We start from the raw sequence: 23,620 nt of genomic DNA on the forward strand, positions 1-23,620 counted from the left end.
CATCTTTAAAACCAAATGCTTCCCCAAGGTGAGCAAAGCCCTGCTACTAACTGCAGCGTTTATGCCAAGAGGCAGAGGGGACTGCACCTATTTTCCAACTGCTAGCCTAACCCACTGACTCAACATAGTGACCCAAAGAGTTAGCGAGAGAATGAGATGGTTTTATAGACTAATTCCACAAGAAAACTGGCATTTACATCTCTTTTGACATCAGAGATGCAGTTTTTTAATGTTGGTTATGCCTGGGATTCTATTCTAGGTGAAAAGTCAAGGTGGCTTGAGGAGATCTTGGTTTACTGGGGTGGGGTGGAGGTGGGGTTTGAAAGTCAGACATCTCCCAGGCATGCCAGTACACATTTTCGAAGCGATGACAAGTGCTCATTCACACTCTACTAATAAATACGGCAGGGCAATGACATACAGTAGTTGCAAGCAGATGTGAAGGTACATATAGTAAATAATTTTGTGTAAAGAAATTCCAAAATCTGCATAGAATAGATCCAAGTGTAAGGACAGCAACATCAAAACCAAGGTCTGAGGGAATCAGTGGGGAGAGCTTCTCTGGCCTTTAGGGTAGAAATTAATTTTGCTGAATCTCACAGTCGGTTTTCATTGCTAAGAAATCATACTACATGAGACAGTGGCTGGGCACACATGCTCTGGAATCACACTGTCTTAACAGACTGGATTTTGGGCATATTATGTAATCTCCCTGCTGCCTCTTAGCTGTTAAGTGGGAATAATAATGGCGACTATCTTAAAGGGTTGCATGCAGATCAAATGAATGAGAACACGTAAAGTACTCAGAACAATACCTGACACATAAAAGCACTTGGTTAATTTCAGCTTTGGTTCACAACCTACTACTTAATTAACTGTGTGATCACAAGCAAGTTACTTAAATACTCTTTGCATTCATTTCCCGCACTTGCAAAATAGGAATAACAGACATATCTACCTTATAAAGTTATTGTGAGGATTTATTGAGATAATGCATATGGCATTTAGCATGGTATCTAGCATACAGCAAACTGCAACAAATGTTACCTACAGGTCCACAATTTCTTATCCCTAATTCCAAAATTTAAAAACCTATTAAAACCAAGTTACTTTTATGACACCAAAATTTGTTTGGCAGCAAAACTTGATCTGACCAGACTTTGGGCTATTTATATAGTCTTTATCCCGTTTAATATAAACATTCATATGTTTTGCTGAAGAAATGATACCATGTTGAATGAACAAGTACAGGGTAGTGGTGGTGGGGGATCTAGTACATGCTATTTGTGCTGTAATACCTTTCTAAAATGTAAAAATATCTAAAATTAGAGACTTATTTGGATACAAAGGTTTTAGAAAAAGGATGGTGGACCTATATTATTTTACTCTCTCTTCATGAGAAAGGGTACACATAGCTCTCAAATAGGTTAATACATCCGGAATTTTTCCAAGATGGCAACTCAAGATATCCCAAAGCATCAAATCACCTGTGATAATAAGTTAATCAAGAACAGAGTAGAATCTCTATGAAAGAAAATACTAAGAAAAAAGTAAGCCATCATTGAAAGTTAATGAGACATTTTACATAAGTATCCAAAAAAAAGGGTTAAAATTTAAGTTTTGGTACCTAAAATGGTTAGATTTGTATTTGTAGAAGTTTCCGATTCCAGGCTATCTCAATTCTCCATTGCTACATGGATCAAGAGGCTACTACACACTACCTTTGAGCTTATCATTTGTATTTCCAACTGTTCCACAAACCCTCTAGGCCTCTGTCCTCAGATGCAAAACTAAAGGTTGAAGTGGGTAGGTGATCTCTAGAGTCCCTTCCAGTTTTAGGATCCTCTGCTCATGCTCTGTACTTTAACTCTTTAGAAAAGTTCTCTCTTCTCATTCATCACATTAGGAAATTATTTCTTACTGCCATTTCCCGCCTCCCCTGATCCCCCGCAGTATTTGAGACGACATGATAAACTGGCATTAGACACTCCACTATTCCCGGCTTTTCTTGTATCAGCTTTAGGGTAACCATCTGAGCCCTGAAATTGAGCATAAGATCACAGGCCACGGCTGCCTGCTGTGTCTGCACCGTCTGTTACTGTCTATGCCCCAAAGGTGTGCTGGGGGAAGCACTGGAGGAGGCCACAGAACAGGGCAGTGCTTTCCTGTCTTAGCTCCGACCTGCAGGGTGACTTTCTCACCCTGGGTAGTCATTTTTATATTAGTTTATTTTTGTTTCCAGAAAGTTATGCTAGCTTACATGATAAGAGCCAGATTTAAGGTGCTAACAACATAAATGGATATAAACCCTAAATATCATGAGACCAGTTAAATCTGCTTTGGAAAGTACCCATGACACACTGTCAGATTTGAGCTCTGGCATTCTATCTGGGTTAAACTTTAAAAGGAAAGCAATTTCCTTCACTTTGAAACCTGTGGGCTCAGAAGCTATGATGAAGGGTTCCACATGCTTCAAGAATCTGCCACTGGAGAGACGAAGACTGACTGGGGCTAGGATTACAAGCTTTTCATCTTTTTTGTCTCTCTTGCGGAAGGATAAAGGTAGTAGTATCTAACTTTCCACAGATTTAGACCTGCTACCTTTTGCTTCTAAAATATTTCCTGAATAGGACCTATCTGAGAGCGACACAGGATCACCAGCCGACGGTACACTGAAGACACAATTACCTTGTTGCCTCATTTCATCTCCACAGCTGTCACCCAAAAGGAAAGAAAAGAAAAAAGGTAAAGCGCCTATCCACATCCCAAGCTAGTAAGATGTGGAGCCAGAATGGAACCAGGGAGTCTGGAATAGGGCAGAAGAAGTGGAGCAGAGAAAGGTTCTCTGCAGTCTAACCAGATGGCCAATTAACAGAGCAGTCAAGAAAGAAACCGCAGGTGAAAAGCTTGTCAGCACACTGTGGCTGAGGCTCCTCATCCAGGACAGGCACGAAGCAGCCGATGCACACACAGTGACAGGTCTGCTAAGAACAGCTGGCCACTCAGGAGCCCAGGAGAGTCACCAACACGGCCAAAGACAAAGGTGGAGAGTCCCTTAAACACGCCTGACTCTGAGATGTGTGAAATCGAACAGGTAGTGGGAAATAAGAATTATTTTTATGGTTAGGGAAGAGACACCTTGGAGTCATGGAAGCAAGGTTCCATGCAGTGCACTTCAATTTGTTCTTTTATTCTATGGACAAATCCATTCTCATACTAGCAAATAGCGTATCTTCCATTCTGTACATGTCTTTGCACTCACATGGATGCAGGTCTGGAATAATGCCTCTAGAAAGACTGAAGCAGAGGCCTAACTCCATTCCCAACTCTCCATGAAACAAGGGGAATATTTCTTATCTTGATGCTGTGGTTGATTACAAGTCGTTTTGTTGTTTAATGCTGCCACAACTACCATAACCACCCCTGGTGCTACCGTTTATAATTTGGCAATCAAATGCCTCAGCATGTGGCCACCTGAAAAATGCTTTTTATGGTGTTATAATCCCTATTAGTAAACTGTTAACCCTTAATTACTCTGTGTACAACAGTCCTGAGGCTCACAGTGGGTGTTCAATGACTGTCTTCAACACTGTACCTAAAAGTAATCAAAAATCATTGACATATGTGTTTGTCTGTATATGTGTGTATGTGTATGTATATGTGTGTATATATATATATATGAGATATGCAAAGCATTATGCTAAGCTCTGTAGCAAAGATATATACCAAGCTATCTGTTTATGTGTCTCTGTCTTTGGAGACTACCAAGAGGAGCAGAAGGTAGGGGAAGTCGAAGTTCAGAAGCAGATATGTGAATAGTAGCACACTGAGACAGTTTGCAAGGCTATAATCCTCAGCCTCCAGCTCCTCCAGCAACGCAAATCATTTACATAGATATGTGCTCTAACAATAACACATTCAGGGCTCTCTCATTCACTTTCATAACTGGATATGAAAGGAATGTGGGAAGCAGGGGCAGTAAGCATTGGCACTTCAGCATGTTATCAGACAATAATCCACAGAGAGAAGTGATGCCGTGCAAGGAGTGTTAAGTGACAGATAGGAAAGCCAAGTTATAGTCCCACCAGCGATTCACTAGCCAGGGCTTTAGGAAAGCTCTTTGGGTCTCACGTTCTATATGTATAAAGGCTTTGGGTCTCTGTGGCCTGAAAATATTGCCAAGAGCCTCCTCCATGAATCGTCTGAGATGTGAACCCTTGCTCCCCTCGTCATTGTTCTAGCACAGTCAGCGTGGCTGCCACACTGATCGCCTGCTTGTTTCTGTATCCACTGGTGGATTAAAAACTTTAAGGCCAGGAGAGGGAGTCTTCTTTACTGCTGTCCATGATTGGCCTCTTAACATACCTACTGGTGCCCTGTGAATACTGACATAAATAAGTAAACACATGTCTGGATAAAGGCTGGATAAATTATTTCTTTCCAATAATCAACAGCTGGTGACATAAACTGGAAGAACAAGATGGGTGACTTCCTTCCATATCTCTAGATTGACTCTCAATCCAAACAGAAAAGCATTAAAAAAAAAAAGTCATTCTCCTTAAAACAATTGGGTTAAGATAACTCAAGAATCATTTTCTCTCAATTCAATCTTTAGGACTCATTTTGCCAAAATATAAGTTTTTCCAAGTATAAGGCTGAAGTTCCACAGGCACTAGACTCAGAAATTATACTGGGCAGTAGATAAGCTAAAGTGAATGTGGCCAGAATAAAAACAGCTTTGTAGACAATGAAGCTGGACAAATTTCTGAAATTTATGCTTATAAATTCCTTTATGTTGACTAAAAGGAAGTCATATGAGCCAATATTTCAGCTTCTCCTAAAGTATCTGTCAATAACAGCTTCTAAAGAGACTCTTTTGCTGAAATACATCCAAGGAAGAATACAGCACCAAATGGTCTCTTGCTTTATAAAATAAAAATGGCATCCCACTTGCATTTTCTTTAGCTCAGCAATCTCTTTCTGGCACCTGCTCAACCATCTATTTCTTATGGAATATCCAAAATGAAAAAATAGTACCACCCACTCTAGTTCTATTTTAAATTTTAAAGCAAATAAAAGGTCTTCTAGATACTTAGAAAAACCAGACCATGGCCACTAGCGAACAACAGATAGCTGCTCTTTTAAGAACTGTCCAAGAAGGTCCACTCCACAGCGATGGGTCTTGGCACTCTTGTGGCTAAACAACTGGCCAGGCTACCTAAGTGCTATTTCAGCACAGAGGAGCTGTCTGCCCCTGGCCGAGGTGTAGGATTGTTCTGGATTCTGCAGAGCAGGCTGGTATCATTATTTTTAATTAAAAAAAGGGATTAGTAAACTGTTTTTCAAATTTGTGTGAGCTTTAGAATCAGCTGGGTATCTCTTTAAAACTCCAAAGCCCAGGCCACACCCTAAGCTCATAATCACTGGTAGTAGGGCAGAGGCATCAGTATTGTTTGAAGGTTTCCAGGTGATTTCAAATGTGCAGATACATTTGAGAACTAATGACTAGTGGTTAAAAGTTTCTCACATACACTTATTTAAATAAATGGAAGAGCAGATGGAGGGCAGGTCCCCTTTGTCCCAGCACCAGTGAGTAGAAGCAAGCCATGGTTGTCATGGGTTCAGACCTCCTTTCATAGCCCATATCTGTTTGGGTGTGCTCAATTGCTAGACTGAACTCTGGCTAGGAAAAAATAGTTGCCCCTGGAATAGGCACATACCCAGAGATTCCTGCTTCCAGAGCAACACAAATCAAGAGTCAAAATGTAAACATTACAAGAGAGAGAGAGAAGGAGAGAGAGAGAAAAAGAGAGAGAGAGAGAGCAGATAAACTTTATTTTTAATGAAGTGAAGTCTTCTATGGGATTGACTTGCTCAACTGTTCAGAGCAGTGCTTCCCAAACTTGGTAAGATCTTCTGGTAAGCTTAAAACACAAAAACAAAAACAAACAAAAAATCTGTAGGACCAATCTTAGACTTCTCTATCAGAATGCCCTGGAGTGAAGCAGGGAAGGAGATCTGTATTTTTTATTTTTATTTTTTTGAGACAGAGTCTTGCTCTGTTGCCCAGGCTGGAGTGCAGTGGTGCAATCTTGGCTCACTGCAACCTCTGCCTCCTGGGTTCAAGCGATTCTTCTGCCTCAGCCTCCTGAGTAGCTGGGACCACAGGTACACGCCACCACGCTCAGCTGATTTTTTGTATTTTAGTAGAGATGGGGTTTCACTGTGTTGCCCAGGCTGGTCTTGAACTCCTGAGCTCGGGCAATCCACCTGCCTTGGCTTCCCAAAGTGCTAGGATTACTGGCCTGAGCCACCGTGCCTGGCTGGAGATCTGCATCTTAAAAAACCTCTCCAGATTATTTTCTCATTAAAAAAACTATTAAAAAGTGATCAATAGAACACATATTTGTTATATATTACTGTAACAGAGTCCCTGGTAGAAGATCACAGTGGATAGCATTCCCCGCCTCTCGTGCTCCCCTTAGTGCTCACTGTTAGCAGGCCTAACTTCTCACAGACCTTTATGTGTTACAGGGTCCCATGGCCTTCCCTGACCTGGCCAATAGAGGATTACACACAGTGATCCAAACTCGGTTTTTCACATACATAGTAGATATTTTCTCACAAGGATTCATATAGTGCTGACCATTTCTTTTTAGTGACTATAAAATATTCAACAGTAGGATGTACCATAGTTTATTTAAGCATTTTCCTGTCTTTGGACATTTGGACTGCTTCCACTTTTTTTACTATCAAAATGTGCTACAATAATTCTGTACTTAGGTCTGCGCACATTTATTAAGTTCTATGAAAGAGGGATTACCAGGAGCAGAGATCCTGGGTAAAGGGGCACAGAGAACTGTGACTCAACATTTTACCCAGGGCCCTGCACAGAGAAAACCACACCACTGCCTGAAGCGCAACACTGCGCCCCTTTCCACATCCCTTCGTCTCCACTGGATTACTTGCCTTTTTCATTTCTGCCAATCTAATGGGTGAAATTTAAGTGCTATTTAAGAGGAATATAAATACCTATGCATGCGCTCCCACTCCCATTAGATTATAAATTCCAAGACAGCAGGAATCTTTCTCATTCTGTTTACAGATACATGAGTGTTAAAATAGTGCCTAGCTCTGCTAAGTACTCAATAAATGTCTGTTAGTATGTTTACTTATGGCCATTTGTAGTTTTGATATATACACAGACACACACACACACACACACACACAGATTTGGTTTTCTTTTTATAAACTGATTTGTAGAAGCTTTTTCAATATTGAGTATTAGTCCTTTGTCTGTTACATATGGCAAATAATTTCAACCAGTCTACCACTTGTCTTTTTATAAGTTAACTTTTCATATGGTACCTTTTTCTATGTAGAAGTTTACTGTTATTATGACACTGTTGAACCTGCCATTGTCTCATTCATAGCTTCGAGGTTTTGTGCCTAGCTAAGGGAGGTTTCTACCTTATCCTTGCCAATATTATAAAAATATTATCCTGTATTTTCTTCTATAAGATTCATATTTTATATGTTTAGTTTTTAATTTTCATTATTACAGATGAATAGTCAATTGTATTAGCACCACTTACTAAATAATCCACCCTTTCTCCACCAGTATGAACAATGACCTTTTACCACAGTTAGTTCATATACATATGTGGGTCTCCGTTCTTTTTTCATTTTCTTTCCTTCTCCGCTCCCTTCCTTCCTCCCCACTCTCTTCCCCCCAGTCTCTATTCTGATTCTCTATTCTCTCTCTAATGTCTTTAGTCTTAAACTAATCTCATACTAATTACTATACATTTACAGACTATTATATCTGGGCATGCAATACTGTCATCTCATTCCTCCCAAAAATATCTTAGCTGAAACACTGCACCTTTATAATGGAGAGATCTGGTAGTCACCAGCTTTATCAAGGGCAACCTGACATTAAGTCCTCCTGACCGGTTGTAATGAAGACGTATAAAAACATCACCTATGTAACAGTCCTTCCTGTGAAACAAGTTTAACCTGAATCTAATCAAGAAAACATAATCAGGCAAATCCAGAATGTGGAACATTTTTGCCTGCATCCTGAATCTGCATCCCAAACAAAAAGCAACCACTATAAAAGACATTTTTGGGATGTTAGATGATGATATGAAATTATACATTAATTTCATTGATATGGTAATTACAATGTGATTATGTATGAGAATGTCTTTGAGATCTGCATGCTGAAGAATTTAGGGCTAAGTATCAACTTGCCTACAATTAATTTTCATATGGTTCAGCCAAAAATTATGTTTGTGTATTACATGTAAATATATCACACAATCATAATCACACAATTTCCTTTTTTCTCAGTATGTTTTCTACTGGGCTATTGACTGTATAAGCAAGGAATTGATTTTGAATGTTTATCTTGTGCTGAACCACTATGCGTAGACATCCTATCTTCAACAAATGACCCTTTGTCTCCTTTTTTCTCCTCCTAGTTATTTTCCTTGTGTTGCTGTATTTGCTTGCTGGCACTTATCTAAAGCAGCAGTTCTCAACGTGTGACCCGTGAACCTGAGAGTCCTCCAGACTCATGAGGCAATCTACAAAGTCAAAGCTATTTCTATAGTCTTGATATAATTTGCTTTTCTCCAGAAGGTTGACATTTGCACTGATGGTGCAAAAGCAACAAGTAAAACAGTGGCAAGAATCAAGGCAGTGATGAAAAACTGTACCAGTGGTCACTGTACTCTTTACCACCATGCGTTAAAAATGGCCAGTTTTGAGACTGTCCTTGATTAAACAGCATAAATTATTAATTCTGTTCAATGTTGACCCTTGAGCACTGGTCTTTTTAATAATGTATATGTATAAACGGGACATACATACAAAGCACTTCTGCTACTTGAGATTATGATGGATGCCTCCAGGAAAAGTCCTTGTGTGACTGAGTGGCAAAGTGAACTAGCTGGCTATTCAGACGTGGGTGAGCCTGTCACTTCAAGGAAAACAACTCACAGTATTCATTGCCAATATGCAATTGGAGCTTCTAGATGAAAGAAAATTAGAATTTTGGTAAACTGTGAACTTGACAGGTTCCCTTGACACTTAAAAAAGACTTATCTGATGAGATTAGTGATGATATTTACAAATGTGATTTTAAAAATATTCTATAATGACAGGTGTCAACATCTGGAAGCTTCATAACTCAGTGAACCAGTATTTTCCAGATGACCAATGATGATGTTACAAAATCAAGAATAAGTAGAAGATTCAGCCAAGGTACAAAGATATTATATAAAGGGCTTTTACTGTAAAAGAATAAGAAAAGCACACATTATTAAAAAGAATATTAAGAAACTACTACTTGTTGAAATTACTTGCAAAGTTCTGATGTAGTATCAAAGAAGAATAGCTACAATTTTCTGAAAAAGTTATTGAAATACTTCTTCCTTTTGAAAATACATATCTTTGTAAGGTAGTATTTTCTACAGATACTTCAGCCAAAATAACATATTACAACAGATTGAATTCAGAAGCAGATATAAGAACCCAGATGTCTTCTATAAGCCAGACATCAAGGAGGTTTCCAAAATTATTGTACTCAATATATTTTGTTTTGCAAATAGTTATTTTTCATGTTATTTATCTTAACATGTATTAAGATTTGTTATTTAAAAATGAATAAATACTTAAAAATTGCTCAACTTTAATTTTAAACATTGGTATTGATATATATAACCCACATAAACAAAAGCTCTTTGAGGTTCTCAATAACGTAAGAGTCCAAGTATCCTAAGATGTTTGAGAACCACCATTCCAAAACAATTGAGATAACGAAATAACAATACCAGCAGGAATTCTTGTCATGCAGACTCATGGGAAAGTGTAGGTTTCACATCCTAGTTTTCCCCGGGATCCACCTCTTACAATCTGGAGTATCTTACTTTGCCTGGCATCCTTTATTTACTCCCTTTTCAACATGCTTTTCCCTATACCTGGGAAGAAGCTGCTAGTTTTCCCTCAATATCTGCTCTTCCTTTTTTTCTGTAGTCAAAGAACCCCAGATACTTATCTGCCACACAACTGCCTATGAAAAAAAGATGAAATTTCTGTCCTTGCAGCTAGATGTAGACATCAGAATAAATTCTGGCCAATGGGATACATGGAGAAATGGTACATATAGCCCGGGTGTGGTGGCTCATGCCTGTAATCCCAGCACTTTGAGAGGGCAAGGTGGGCGATCACTAGGTCAGGAGTTCAAGACCAGTCTGGCCAAGATGGTGAAACCCTGTCTCTACTAAAAAATATATAAACATTAGCTGGGCGTGATGGTGGGCGCCTGTAATCCCAGCTACTCAGGAGGCTGAGGCAGAGAATTGCTTGAACCCAGAAGGCAGACGGTTACAGTGAGCTGAGATCTGGCGACAGATCAAGACACTGTCTCAAGGCAAAAAAAAAAAAAAAAAAAGAAAGAAAGAAATGGTAAATGCAACTTCTGGCAAGTTTTCTTTTCTTTCTTTTTTTGAGATGGAGTCTCACTGTGTCCCCCAGGCTGGAGTGCAATGGAGCGATCTCGGCTTACTGCAACCTCCCTCTCACGGGTTCAAGTACTTCTCCTGCCTCAGCCTCCCGAGTAGCTGGGATTACAGACGTGCGCCAGCACATCCCACTAATTTTTGTATTTTTAGTAGACATGTGATTTCACCAGGTTGGCTGGTCTCAAACTCATGACCTCAAGTGATCCGCTCACCTCGGCCTCCCAAAGTGTTGGGATATAGGCGTGAGCCACAGTGCCCGGTCGTGGCAAGTTTTCTTAAAGGAAACGGGTGTGCCTTCTTTCTCTTCTTCCTTTCTGCTAATTGAAATGTGGACTCAATGTCTGTTACTATATTAGATTACGTAGAAAGAGTCACACCCTATGACTCGGAGATGTGGAAAACTGGGAGGAGCCTGGGTCCCCAGTAACTCTGTGGAACTGCGAACCTAACTGGTGTTATTCCCAGAGTACATCAATGGCCACACAAATCTCAAGACAGGCTGGTGCACATGGTAACTTTCCCCAGGGAGAGCAGAACTAGCATTGATACACTAGTTCTTTTACTATCAGAAAGTTTTACTAAGCCAGTAAGTGGCATTAAAGTTGTCAGGATAAATGACGTCTATCTGGAGAGCTGGCTAGAAACAACCAATCCCCTTGAACCCTCCTTACAGAGCAAGAACTATGATTGATATTTTCTAACTTACTTGTAAACTGCATGATTTTAGCTCTATGCTGAGTCTTTCCAATAGGTATTAGATTGGACCAATGATCACTGACAGCCTGATAAAGATTCGGCCTTACATCCAAAACCAAAGCACTCTGTGCCTAAAAAGTTTATACTAATCTGACTCACAATAGTAGCGGCACCCTACTTCTGTAAAGCACAGGGGAGGGCTAGAAAGAAGAGCAGATTTAACTAATATTTACTAACTAACTGCTACGTGCCAGGAACCGTGCTGGGTGTTTTCATACACATTATCTCACCAGATTTTCAAAATCCTCCTCCTACTTTTCCCATGAGTCTAAAAGACAAGAATTCCTGCTGGCATTCTTATTTTTTTCAATTGTCTTATAATAGTGATTCTCAAACTTTGTGGTCTTAGGGTACTTTACACTCACACTCCTAAAAATGAGAACACCCCAAAGAGGTTTTGTTTATGTGGGTTATATCTATTAATATAAATATTCAAAATTAAAGCTGAGCATTTTTTTTAAGTATTCACTTTAAAATAATATATCTACTATTTACTAGGTATTTTACTGAAGCTAAGATGATTACACATGATAGATACAGATTGACCCACACTGGATTATTTCATTATATAATTTCATCCATAAATATATCAGAATACATTTCTAAAAGATAATGGCTTTTAAAAATTAAAATAACAGCAATACTATCACACCTAAAAAATCAACATCAGTTCCTTAATATCATCAAATACTCTCAATTGTTTCATAACTTTTTACAAATAGTTTGGATAAAGACACAAACAAGGTACCCATTTTATTTGATGTTCCTCAAATCTATTAATTCATAGGATACTCCTCTTTCTTTTCTCCTTGCAATTCATTTGTTAAAGAAACCGGGTTCTTTGTCCTGTAGCATTTCTCACATTTTGGATTTTTGTGATTGCAGCCTTATGGTGTCATTTAACATGTTCCTCTGCCCTCTGTATTTCTTGTAAACTAGTAGTTCTAACTAGAGACTTGATCAGATTCAGGTTCAATTTTTTGACAAGGATGCCCCAGAGGTGGTGGTTTGCTCTTCTTGCGTCTTTCTGTGGTATAAGGGTTGATGAATGTGTTGAAACTCAAATGATGATAATATTATTCTATAATCCTTCTAATGTATTAGTTATAATTCTTCTGTAAAGTTTTCTTTCATCAATTGGTGACTTTGAAGTATAATTTGTACAGGGAACAGGGTAAATGCTTACTTCTTCCTATTTATCAGTTTTGTGAATAGTAATTTGGTTCCCTAGCACTCTATAAAAGGGACTACCAGGTTTGTCATTATGATTATCATTATGACCTTATAGATTTTAACATACTTTAGGTGTTTTAATCATTTATTTGTTTTTTAAATCAAATTATCTCATCTTTGACTAGTGGGAGACCTTTCAAGTGGGTCCTGAGTCTTTCTGACATGAGTACATTGGTCTTTGACAGTTTCTTTGCTTTCTGGTATGACAAAATTTTCCAGCTTCTCTTACACATTTCCTGCCCATGTAGTGAAGAGTTTGATCTGGCCCAAAGAGAGGGCTGGCCTTTGCCTTAGCTTCCAGAAAGTAATCTATGTCATACCTGATAGAAATGTCTTTGTTTAGGGTGGAGTTGGCCACACCTAAAAGTCTTAGAGTGGAAGCTGGCCATGCCAGAGAGACTAACATATGACTTAGGGTGAGAGCTTTGGGTTACGTGGTATCAGTCAACCTGGAAACTGAGATCAGTCATGTAATCCATCCATCCACCCATCAATCAAACCTTTGTAATGAAACCTCAATAAAAACTTTGAACGCTGAGGCTCAGATGAGCTTCCTTGCTTGGCAATATTCCATGCCTATTATCACACACTGATGTTGGGAGGGTAGCATGTCCTCTTCACGGAGCAGAGGGTAACAGTGGCTTAACATTTGGACTCCTCCCAGACTCGGATCTTTGTGTCTTATTTTGGCTGATTTTAATTTGTATCTTTTCCCCTGTAATAAACTGTAACCACGAATATAACAGATTTCAGTGAATTGTGTGAATTCTTCCAGTGAATTACTGAAGCTGAGGGTGGTAGTTTGGGGGAACCCTCTGAACTTGCAGTTAGTATAAAAAGGATAGTCTTAGGGACTGTGACTTCTAACTTTGCAGTTTGGCTAACTCTGGGCACTACTTCAGGTCTGTAATCAGTTCTTACTCTAAGGATTCCTCTTTCCTTTCAGTGAGAAATGGTATTTACATAAAACAATTTTGGCACTAGGGGTGCCCACTGCTACTGGGTGGGTGGTCATTGTTTCTAGGCCTTTTCTGTGAAGAGAGCTAGAAAAAGCTTTTCTCTCTCCCTCTCTTTTTTAAGAGAAAATCTAGCACAACCTCATACTGATGTTTCCAATTTGAATTTAGAATTATAGGTAGGTTTTTACTTCTCTGATTTTGTATTTGTAGCTCTTTAACATTTTCATGTTAAATCTTGGTATCTATATACAGCAAGTATTGCTTGTTTTATCCTAATATATAAAATTTTCAGAATAGCAATACCAATACTAACAATATGGTGACCGCAAACAATTTCTTTGTAGTTATTTTTTATCTTTTGGAAATATAGTCAAATTCCAGATCACCTGAAATAGTTTCTTTCCATGAAGCTAAGTCATCCACTCAATGGTTTATCAGGTCCATGTTTTATTTTGCTTGATTTTTAGGTATTATATTTTCTCTCTATTTTAATTTTCGTCTTGGATTTTAGGTAAACGATGTGCGCAGTTCTAAACGTCAAATTTACACAACAAGCTAAGTTCAGAAGTTGAGCTTCTACTCTTATCACATTTTTACATTTTATTCTTTTTAATGACCCACCTCATTCCACTGCAGTACATTTTTAACTGTAGATAAAAATTCCACAATCAGCATATTCATCAAATGCAAATAGCATCACTAAAGCAGTGCCTAGAAGGATCTTTTTTTTTTTTTTTTTTTGGTAGAGATGAAGTCTCACTATGTTGCCCAGGCTAGTCTCGAACTCTTGAGCTCAAACAATCCTCCCACCTGGGCCTCTCAAAGTGCTGGGATGACAGGCATGAGCCATTGTGTCCAGTCCATATTAGGTTTTAACAAGCTCTATTTTGTACATAATCTGCAAAGGTAATCTTTAATTCTGCATGGCTGAATTGTCACATAATCAAAATGTTTACAGTTAAAATTAATTTCCTAAAATAAATTTTAATTTACTAAGGACTATAAGTAAACTAGAAATTCTTAAACAATAAACACCAACATAATATTACTCTTGCACAGATGATGACTTTGGGCACGGTAGTATCTAAATACCTCTTGGGGACTTGTGAAGTAAAGGGACAATGAACCTACACTGTATATCCTCCATATGCACCAGCTGCCCATTTCTTCATGTTGTCAGAGTTTGTCAACATTCGGTTCTCAGCAGTGTCTTAGTCTACGCTTGTCTCTGAGTGATTTCCTCTGCTTCCAAGGTTTCCCATTTCCTCTATATGCTAAAGATTTACATATTTATATCTCCAGTTAAGAATTTTTTCTTACATTTTAAGGCAGATTACTCAAAGAACTTACCAACCCATGGGTCCCATTGTTTCAGCTCTAGTTTTCCCACGTTTTGCCTCCTTAAGCAGTTCTTCTATTGCTTTCCTGATAAGAAAAAGGAAAAGATTTGAGAGGCAGTCATCCCACTAAGTTCTGAAAATCAATTCATTCCATGATCTTGGGAAAGGAACCAACCTTTGAAGCATGATTGTTGGGGCAAATTTTTTTTTTAAACGGTTGACAATTTTGAACACATAAATTAAAAAGAAACTAGTAATATAAAGAGAAGCAACAATGAAGAGAAAAAATTACAAACTGGGAAAAATATTTTTGATATGAGACAGTTAAATCAACTTAATATAAGAATTCTTTTTTCTTATTAATTTGAATAACAAAAGACATGAACATCCAAATATGTATTTATCTATATTTTTTCAAATTCACTGTTATTCAGAAAAATACCAGTGAACTCAACAAGGATAAATGTTTCTGCCCATTAGTGAGGGAGGTAGAGAAATGGATAACTTCTTCTCTACTAATGGGGACTGAAGCTGATATTACATTTCTGGAGGACAATCCAGCAACATAATAAAGAACCTTAAGAATAGTATATACCAGTTGACCTAAAAATTTCACTTTGTCCTATGAAAATATTCAAATAAGTATGCAAAACTATATATGTACAAGGATATTCAAACTATTTGCTAACAAAGAAAAAAAACAGAAAACTTAAATATTTACTGATAAAAGATTGGTTAAATAAATCATGACATATCCACATACGCGGAAGATTAGGCAGTCATTAAAAATGAAGACAAATGAATTTTTGGCACAGGACAGACATGCAGTATATAAAGCTGGTACAAAAGAATATGTGTAGAATAATCTTAATTTCAAAATTATTTACATATATATTACATAGAAAAACATTTGGAGAGGGCTGGGTATGGTGGCTCATGCCTGTAATCCCAGTACTTTGGGAGACTGAGGTGAGAGGATCACCTGAGGCCAGGAGTTTGAGACCAGCCTGGGCAACACAGCAAGACCTGGTCTCTAAAAAATAAAAAAATAATAATAAAAAAATTTGGAGGGATGTTATCAAAACAGTAAGATGAGTTTTAAGGTGATTTTTTTTTCTGTTTGCATTGCTGCATTTTCTATTTTTTCTACAATGAACATGTATTATTTGTGTGAAGAGGTTAAAAAAACAAAACATATTTATCAACCATATTCTGAGACTTTACTATGTGTAAAATACTGTGCAAGGTGCGGGGGGTAGCAACATAGGAAGATGATCATCCCTGACTTGAATATGATGTATCAATAACAAAGTTAAGAAAAAGAGAGGTATAAACAAATATAGTCCAAAAACAGAACTATAAATCTAATCATGAATTTTTGAAGCTGGATAATTATATAGAGTCTATATTAAAATGTTATAATGACACTATTATAATACCACCATACACTATACAATCTTCAAATATTAACATTCTGTTTACAAGAACGTTTTATTTCATGTTGATTTTTATCAAAGTAAAGCACGCACATTGTTTAAAAAGACAAATATTATTTAAAAGATTTAAAATACAATAGTCTTCTACATTATCCTGCCCTACCCACCAAAGAAAACAATTTCAACTTTTTTTCATCTGTTTCTCGTTATTTACTTCCATATTCTTAATACTATGCTTTCAAACTATTTCACTACCTCTTCATCTTCAAAAATACATCTGCTTATTTTTGTGTAACTCATTTTTAAATAAACTCTGATTGAGATCTTTACAATATGTCTTTTCAGTTAACTCAGCAGCCTGACATTTTCTGATCCTTCTTGGGAAGGCCCACTGCTATGGATCAATGAAGAACTGAAGCGCTTGCCTATCTACTGACATGCTGACTCCCTCAATCACAAGTTTCGCAGCCCAGTCTTATGGAATCGCAAACAGGTAAGTTCATCTGATGACCACATATGCTGCTTCTTCCAGCTCTTTAGAATAATGATATGGCCTGCTGAAATGATCTGGGGACTTTGTCTCTTACAGTAGTTCAATTAAAATTTATCCTAATTCCAAACCGAGATCCTTTTTCACCCTTATAGATTTAAGTAAAAAAATTAAAGGGTATAAATATTCCAAATATGCCTCTTCCTTTCCCATAGTGTGGTAGTTTTAAAACAAAAACAGATAAATCATACCTAGATCCACCTATGTGCTCTCCTTCTGTCAAAAGAAATGGTTAAAAATAATTGGGAAAAAAACTTTTGGGGGCAGTTCCCCAACTATGAACAAAATATGTATCAGTTACAAATAAACTAGGATCTATTTTCCCATAAAAACTATGTTAAAATGTTTGCCTAGCTTTCTGGACCAGACTACAGAAGCTTACTTGAGTCAGAATCCAGCTGAAATGCTATACGTCTGCAGAAGGTACTCAGTAAAGATTCTTGCAGAGACCCTGAAGGCATATTCTAGGTGCTTTCAAGAGCTTGAAGTTTGACAGTGACTCTTCTTTAGTTTCGATTCTACTTAAAATCGTCTCTAGCACTGTTATTAATTTTACCTGGCACGCTTAAGGATGCCTTCTGGTTTACGAGTACAATCAAAGAGAAAAGAAGGTATGTGTATGAGAAAGACTGCCTGCGGTAAAACAAATTTACCAAGGATGAAAGACCATAAAAGAGGAGTAGAGACTGGGTGGAAGGGCACTCAGTCAGCTGGTCTACCTTGTTCCCATTGGTAAAGGGGGCTTAGCTGCTGTCCACAGTCAAAGTGGTGCAGAGTGACCCATTCCCATGGTTTGGATCTACCCAAGTTAGGTATCTGCAATTGGTTTAACAACAACTAATGTTGACATAGAGCTTTAAGTATACCAAGTACTATACTATATAAACATGATAACATAATTATTACCACCAGTTTGCAGATGTGGAAAGTGATATTCAGAGACATCGACTAACTTGCCCAAGTAACACTGCTAACGATCAGAGAGAAGGGCAATGAGGAAGAGGAACAAAGCAAACAAAACCCAACCTCTGTTTTTAAGGCTAGGTATCATCTGATCCTTCTATTAGACTATCTCCTCCACAAATATCTGCACAGCAAATCCTGGAGAAATTGTTTATCATTAAAAGGCAAAAATTAAAATAAATGGGGGAAAAAAGGCCTAACAAAGTGCCACTACTGCATTTATTCAAAGAGAACTGGGGAATAGGCTGATACTGGAGAGGCGGAAGGAATGAAGGAGGACTGACTGATCACTATTTTGTCCTAAGAATGTTGAGCATTCGCTACTTCCCACCCAAAATTCTCCTGCATAAGCTCCCTCTACAGAGCTTTACTTTCAAAGAAGAAAACAACAATTTCTAGCAATCAAGTATCCCAACCTTAAAACAGTGTCACTACCTTCAAAATTAAGGTGAAAAAGTCAGCAACTACCCCATTACTGTAGCCTCTGTTGTTTCCTCGAGAATCTCATTAATGAATTATTGGCTAAGGAAATTATAAATCCAGTTTCTATTCTACATTATCACAGAGGCAAAATACTTAAATTATCAAAGATTATGAAACATCAACATGCATGAAACAAGACAGTTTTTAATGAGATGATGAAAGAAGTGTAAACTGTAATTAAAATACAGGAAAAGCAAATAGAATATATAAGTACTAAGTACATACAGAACTTGAACCATTAAAAAATTTTTCAGACATAAACAGTTCTTGGTATGCTAGTTTTTATACTTGGTTCTTTTCAATATCTTGAAGGTTTCTTTGTAAAACCAATTAATTATATTAGAATCCTAAGTTCCATGGAGACCCAAGAGAGCTGAGTCATTAAGCAGACGGTTTTCTGGGCACAGGAACAAACCACAATCAATTTTCAATGATCCATGTGTGTATTATCTCCAGCCAATTTTCCATCCTAGCATAGCTTCCTCAGGCCTGCCTGTTCACTCCATTAGCCAGCTGGTACATGCTTAAGGAATGTCAACTGATCATAATAGCAGCTTAAATAAAACCCAAGTGGGAATGCAAATCTGGTACAAAATCATCTTAAAATCCAAAGTCAAACAAACTAGTTTTGAGTTATCTGGGTCTGTTTCTTTTTAATCACTTTAATCAACTGAGGGTTAACTGTTCCAGTATACAGAAGGGGTAGCAAGAAATTGAAGGCAACTGAAATAAAGCACCAGAAATTGAGAGGAAAATTAAACCATAAAGTAGGAAAACGGGAATTTTAAAGGAATAAAATCAGAGAAGCTAAATCTCAAATAACTGCTCAGAAATGATGGAGTCAGTCAGAGGGAGCTACAGGCCTCTTCCTGCGATGGTGAAGGAAAGCTAGGAACACAAGGCTGAACGTTGGAAGCTTTCCTCATTTGTGTCTCTCTCAGTCTTTAAAAAGTCACCTTTGATCAGCTAACTGTATAGTACAGTATCTGTCACATGATGGACAGAAAAATAGGTTCAAAAAAGGCAATACATTGTTTAATAGGACTACTCTCTTCTTGAGTGTGTTCAAACAAGCACGACTTGGTAACAAGAATACAGACTTCTTAGAAAATTGGCAGAAATGAGTATAGCATCATTTGCTGCTGTTGACTGGGAAGTTATCTAAAAGGCCCAACACATTATCAGTGCTGAAGGCAAACATGTTTATACTTGTGGAGTCATCCACATACATGTAAAAGAAACCTTACGATGGCAATCTAAATTTCTTCCCATAATGGAGTAATAAAGCTTAGAGAGAAAAATGGAACTATCTACTTGATCTTCGGTAAAGCTTTGATGTCAGATCATTGATTAAAAAAATATGGACAGATGATCAGATCACTCTGAACATCTGCAAACAACTGCTATGGGTTCATATTGCCAGTAGTAACTAGTGGTTTAGTAGTCATAGGGATCTGTAGAAACCACAGGACAAAGTTTGGGTTCTTTATGACTTAGTATTTTGACTACAGACACAGGCAAAAATTTAGAAATATCCTTATTTAATTTCAGTAAAATATTAAATTGTCTGGCGTCATGTATAAGCTCTAAAGAAAGGTAAAAAAAAATTCAAATTGTAAAAAGCGTTTTTAAACACAAGGTAAAACTCAATAGGAACACTGAGGTCATTTGGGAAAGGAAAAGAATTTTTCAGACATAAACTAGAGGCACAATAAATTAATCTGTACATTTTGTTAAATTTGGCTAATCTATATTACGCACTTGCTAAATACAAGGTACTGTGATTTATACGGTGAGCAAGGCTCTTCCCTGAAGAGGCTATTAGGGACTGCATATAAAATAAAGAGCCATATATGTACTTTAAAAGCAAATATTGGATTATCTAGGAGAATGTGAGGAGGGAGTTCCAATATTCATCTCTAAAATAACAAACAGTCATGAGAAAAGGTGCTGAAGTTTCAAGAAGAACTTATGCTGGCAAAAGACTGGAAAGTGATAGAAGAACGTGAGTTTGAAAGGAAGATTAATGAGATCCTTTGTTGATTTCATGCCCACATGAACTAAAGATAGAAGAAAGTGGTATTTTAAGCAATGGTGGAAAAATAAGACAAAAATACTGCAGATTGCTTTTTGCAGTGATGATAATAATTACCTCACAGGGTTGTTATGAGGATAAAATGAAATATTTGATTTGGATCCAAGTGTTCTGTATTTTATAAGAAGCAGAAGAACTATGATAGCTATGTTTTACTTGATTACACTCCTAAAGATCTCAGAACTTGTCTTTTTCAACCTAGTTTTCTCAATACCTGGCACATGGTAGGTACTAAGTTAAGATCTGGGGAATAAATGGGTTCTGGGTACATGTGGGACATGAATACAAATGCAAGGATTTAAAAATAAAAATACTCCATCTGTAGACAGAATAGATGATGATGGGTGAGATGGAAGAAGAGGAAAGACAAAGGAGGTGAAAAGAAGATAAAAGAGAAAAAGATAGTATGTCACTGGGCAAATAAATGTAATGAAAAAAATGAATAGCTTCAGGCTCTTGAGGGAGCAATCCCCTATAGTGGCCAAACGAACAGGGGAACAACAACAACACGTATCCTTAGTGTCATCAAACATTAGGGCACACTGGGAAACCACAGACACTGGCCAAGGACACAGAATGAGGCACAGCTGGAATCTTTCCTGTCAGGATTGAGGACTTTGATCCTTTAGGGCTGCCTGAAAATCTCAGCAAAGTTTCAGATCTAGAAAACTTTTCCCTTTAGTGAGCTACTGATTAGTGATAAATGGCCTTTGTTTAGCTTCCAATATTATTCTTTTGCTTCATTATATTATAAGTGGGCAAATCCCACTTCACTCACACACGTTAACATCTTCTGAACTCCATTTCTTAGTGGAGATCCTAATTGTGTTTTGAGGTGACAGTGCCTAATGTTGGAGTGGAGGGTGCCAGTACAGAGAGGGTGAGATGTCACAGGAGGGCTACTAGCCTGTCTCTGCAAGGCTTTGCCACACAGATGCCCTTTGGGATCACCACATCTAGGGCCTTGGCTCTGACAGTCCAGAGGCCTAACATGGCTTAGACACTACATTTGCTGTTACATGCATGGGGTTACGCCCGGGCTACGCCCTCTGTCCAAATCACTCTCCACTCACAACCTTTACACCAGACACTCAGGTCTGACATTACCCTCTCCACCAAGCCTTTCCCAATCTCCCTGTTTGCTCCACGTCAATAGATGTAACTGCTCCTTTCTTATAGGCCCATTTTTGAACTGACTGAAAGTCAGCTAAGTATCAAACAACAGAATTAACTTATTGCACACACTGATTATTCTGTTAATGAGTCGGTAATATTTGGATTAATGTGGAAAGGCAGAAATATTCCGCATATATTCCATGAAGCTTATTTTCTTGCACTGATCTTAATAAAGTCCCTAATTATATTGTTATAATCAAGATTTTCACATAAATTAAAAGTGGTTTCATTTCTTGCAAATTATAGGAAAAAGAGCCTTGTAAATACTTTGACTTGGGGTTTATATAGAAACACTGGATGTGTAGGAATTAATACAGAAGTTTAGCATATGGCCCAATTGCTGTCAAGCAAACGCTAAGATAGAATTGTGAATTTCGGAATTCGGTATTTCACATGAGCTGTGAAAGTATGGTCCCGGGCATTTGTATTGAAAATGCAGTGCCCCATTTTTTTGTAAGCATAAGAGTATACAGTCGGCCTTCTGTATCTGTGGATTCAACCAAACATGGATTGAAAGTTTTTTTTTAAAGAAGCAAAAAAATAACAATATAATGAAAATAACACAAATAAAAACCAATACGGAATAAGAGCTATTTACATAGAATTTACATTGTACTAGGTAATACAAGATTATACCTAGTACAATGTAATATTAGTAATAATAGATTACTTAGGTTACAGGCAATCTAGAGATGATTTAAAGTATAGAGGAAGAGGCATGTAGGTTATATGCAAATATTATGCCATTTTATATCAGCGACTTGAGCATCTGTGGGTTTTGGTATCCATGGGGGTCCTGGAAGCAATCCCCCAGGGATACTGAGGGAAGGTTATATGTTCTATAAACCATAATAGTCGAAAGGTATTAAAAAACAAAATGTAAAATAATAAAATGATCTATGAATCAGTGTCAAATTTCTTGTATTTCCACATAGACCTACACATATACAAACATAAGAGTAATATGATTTAAGATTGCAAAATGTTACTCAGTTTCCAAGTGCAACTGTTTCAAGTACTGTATTAAATCATGAGTATTTTCAGAACCATGAAATTAAATACCATGACAAGCAGGAAAATGGATGCTTAGCACTAGTGGGAAACAGTATTTTCTTAGCGAAGGATCTATTGCATTCATGCCAAGATGAAGGATTTGACAAGTTAATGTCTTTTCTCTTTTTAACTTTTCTGCAGCTCAAAACCTTTCCATACTCTAAAGTAGTGTCCACTGGAAAGACAACATTGGTACAATCTTCACATATTTAAACACAGTTTCCTTTCATTCAAGGATACAGGTCAAAACATGAGGAGGGTGTTTCCTGGGTTATGAATTGCATTGAGCACTGGATCTCCACTGACAGAGGCATCTATGCATTTGTGATATATAGGGCTGCTCTCCTCATCCAGGGTCCAGGCAATTCTCCTTTGAATACAGTTCTAATATGCATTTAACATGCACCACTGGGACATGATGAAAAATTATAATGGTAACAGTACTTATGTACCATTTACCTTACAGCTAATCCTCACAACTTATGTAGCTCCCGTTTCATAGCTAAGGAAATAAGGAGAAAATAAGGTCAAGTCAAGAAACTTACCTAAGGCCGCAATAGCCAATAAATGATAGGGCCTGGGATGTGAACCCAGGCAATCTGACTCTAGGCCCCAGGATCTTAACCCTTACACTACAGCTCTATTACAAGCATGATCCTAGTCCTCAAGAAGCTCAGTCTAGTGAGAGGGGCAAGTTGAGCAGCAGTATTTAATGGTGCTTATCATGACAAGAACGGCTCTGGCAAAGACAAAACTCAAGTCCCCTCACCTAGACATCAACATTCTCAAATCTGCAACTACCCATTTATAGATGGCCACTGAGAGTGGATTACTATTACAGACAGATCACTTCTTTGGTTAAAATGTGGGTTAATTCTTAACATTTAGCTTCCAGGGAAAACTTATTTCTCAGTTCATAAGACATCTACTTCACTATAGGGTCTACTGACTTCATTTTCAAAGCAGCACGTATTTTAACAAATATTTATTCTTAAATCCTGATACAGAAAATACAGTGATTCTTTTTCAATTCATATTATAAAACCT

At 37.6% G+C, this 23,620-nt stretch overlaps 1 protein-coding gene across 3 annotated transcripts in view; it reads right to left on the minus strand.

Annotated features, from left to right (window-relative positions):
- The window catches only part of LOC117098034 (protein POLR1D), a 45,343-nt gene that overhangs the window by 3,773 nt on the left and 17,950 nt on the right, over positions 1–23,620 (minus strand). For all 3 annotated transcript variants that reach the window (XM_033236545.1, XM_033236550.1, XM_033236551.1), the window contains one exon: positions 14,828–14,902. In XM_033236545.1, coding sequence (XP_033092436.1) covers positions 14,828–14,902 — 75 coding nt within the window. The remainder of the gene's footprint in view (positions 1–14,827; positions 14,903–23,620) is intronic.

Source organism: Trachypithecus francoisi, unplaced genomic scaffold, assembly GCF_009764315.1.
Source record: "Trachypithecus francoisi isolate TF-2019V2 unplaced genomic scaffold, Tfra_2.0 Contig01461, whole genome shotgun sequence".
NCBI classification, from domain to species: domain Eukaryota; kingdom Metazoa; phylum Chordata; class Mammalia; order Primates; family Cercopithecidae; genus Trachypithecus; species Trachypithecus francoisi.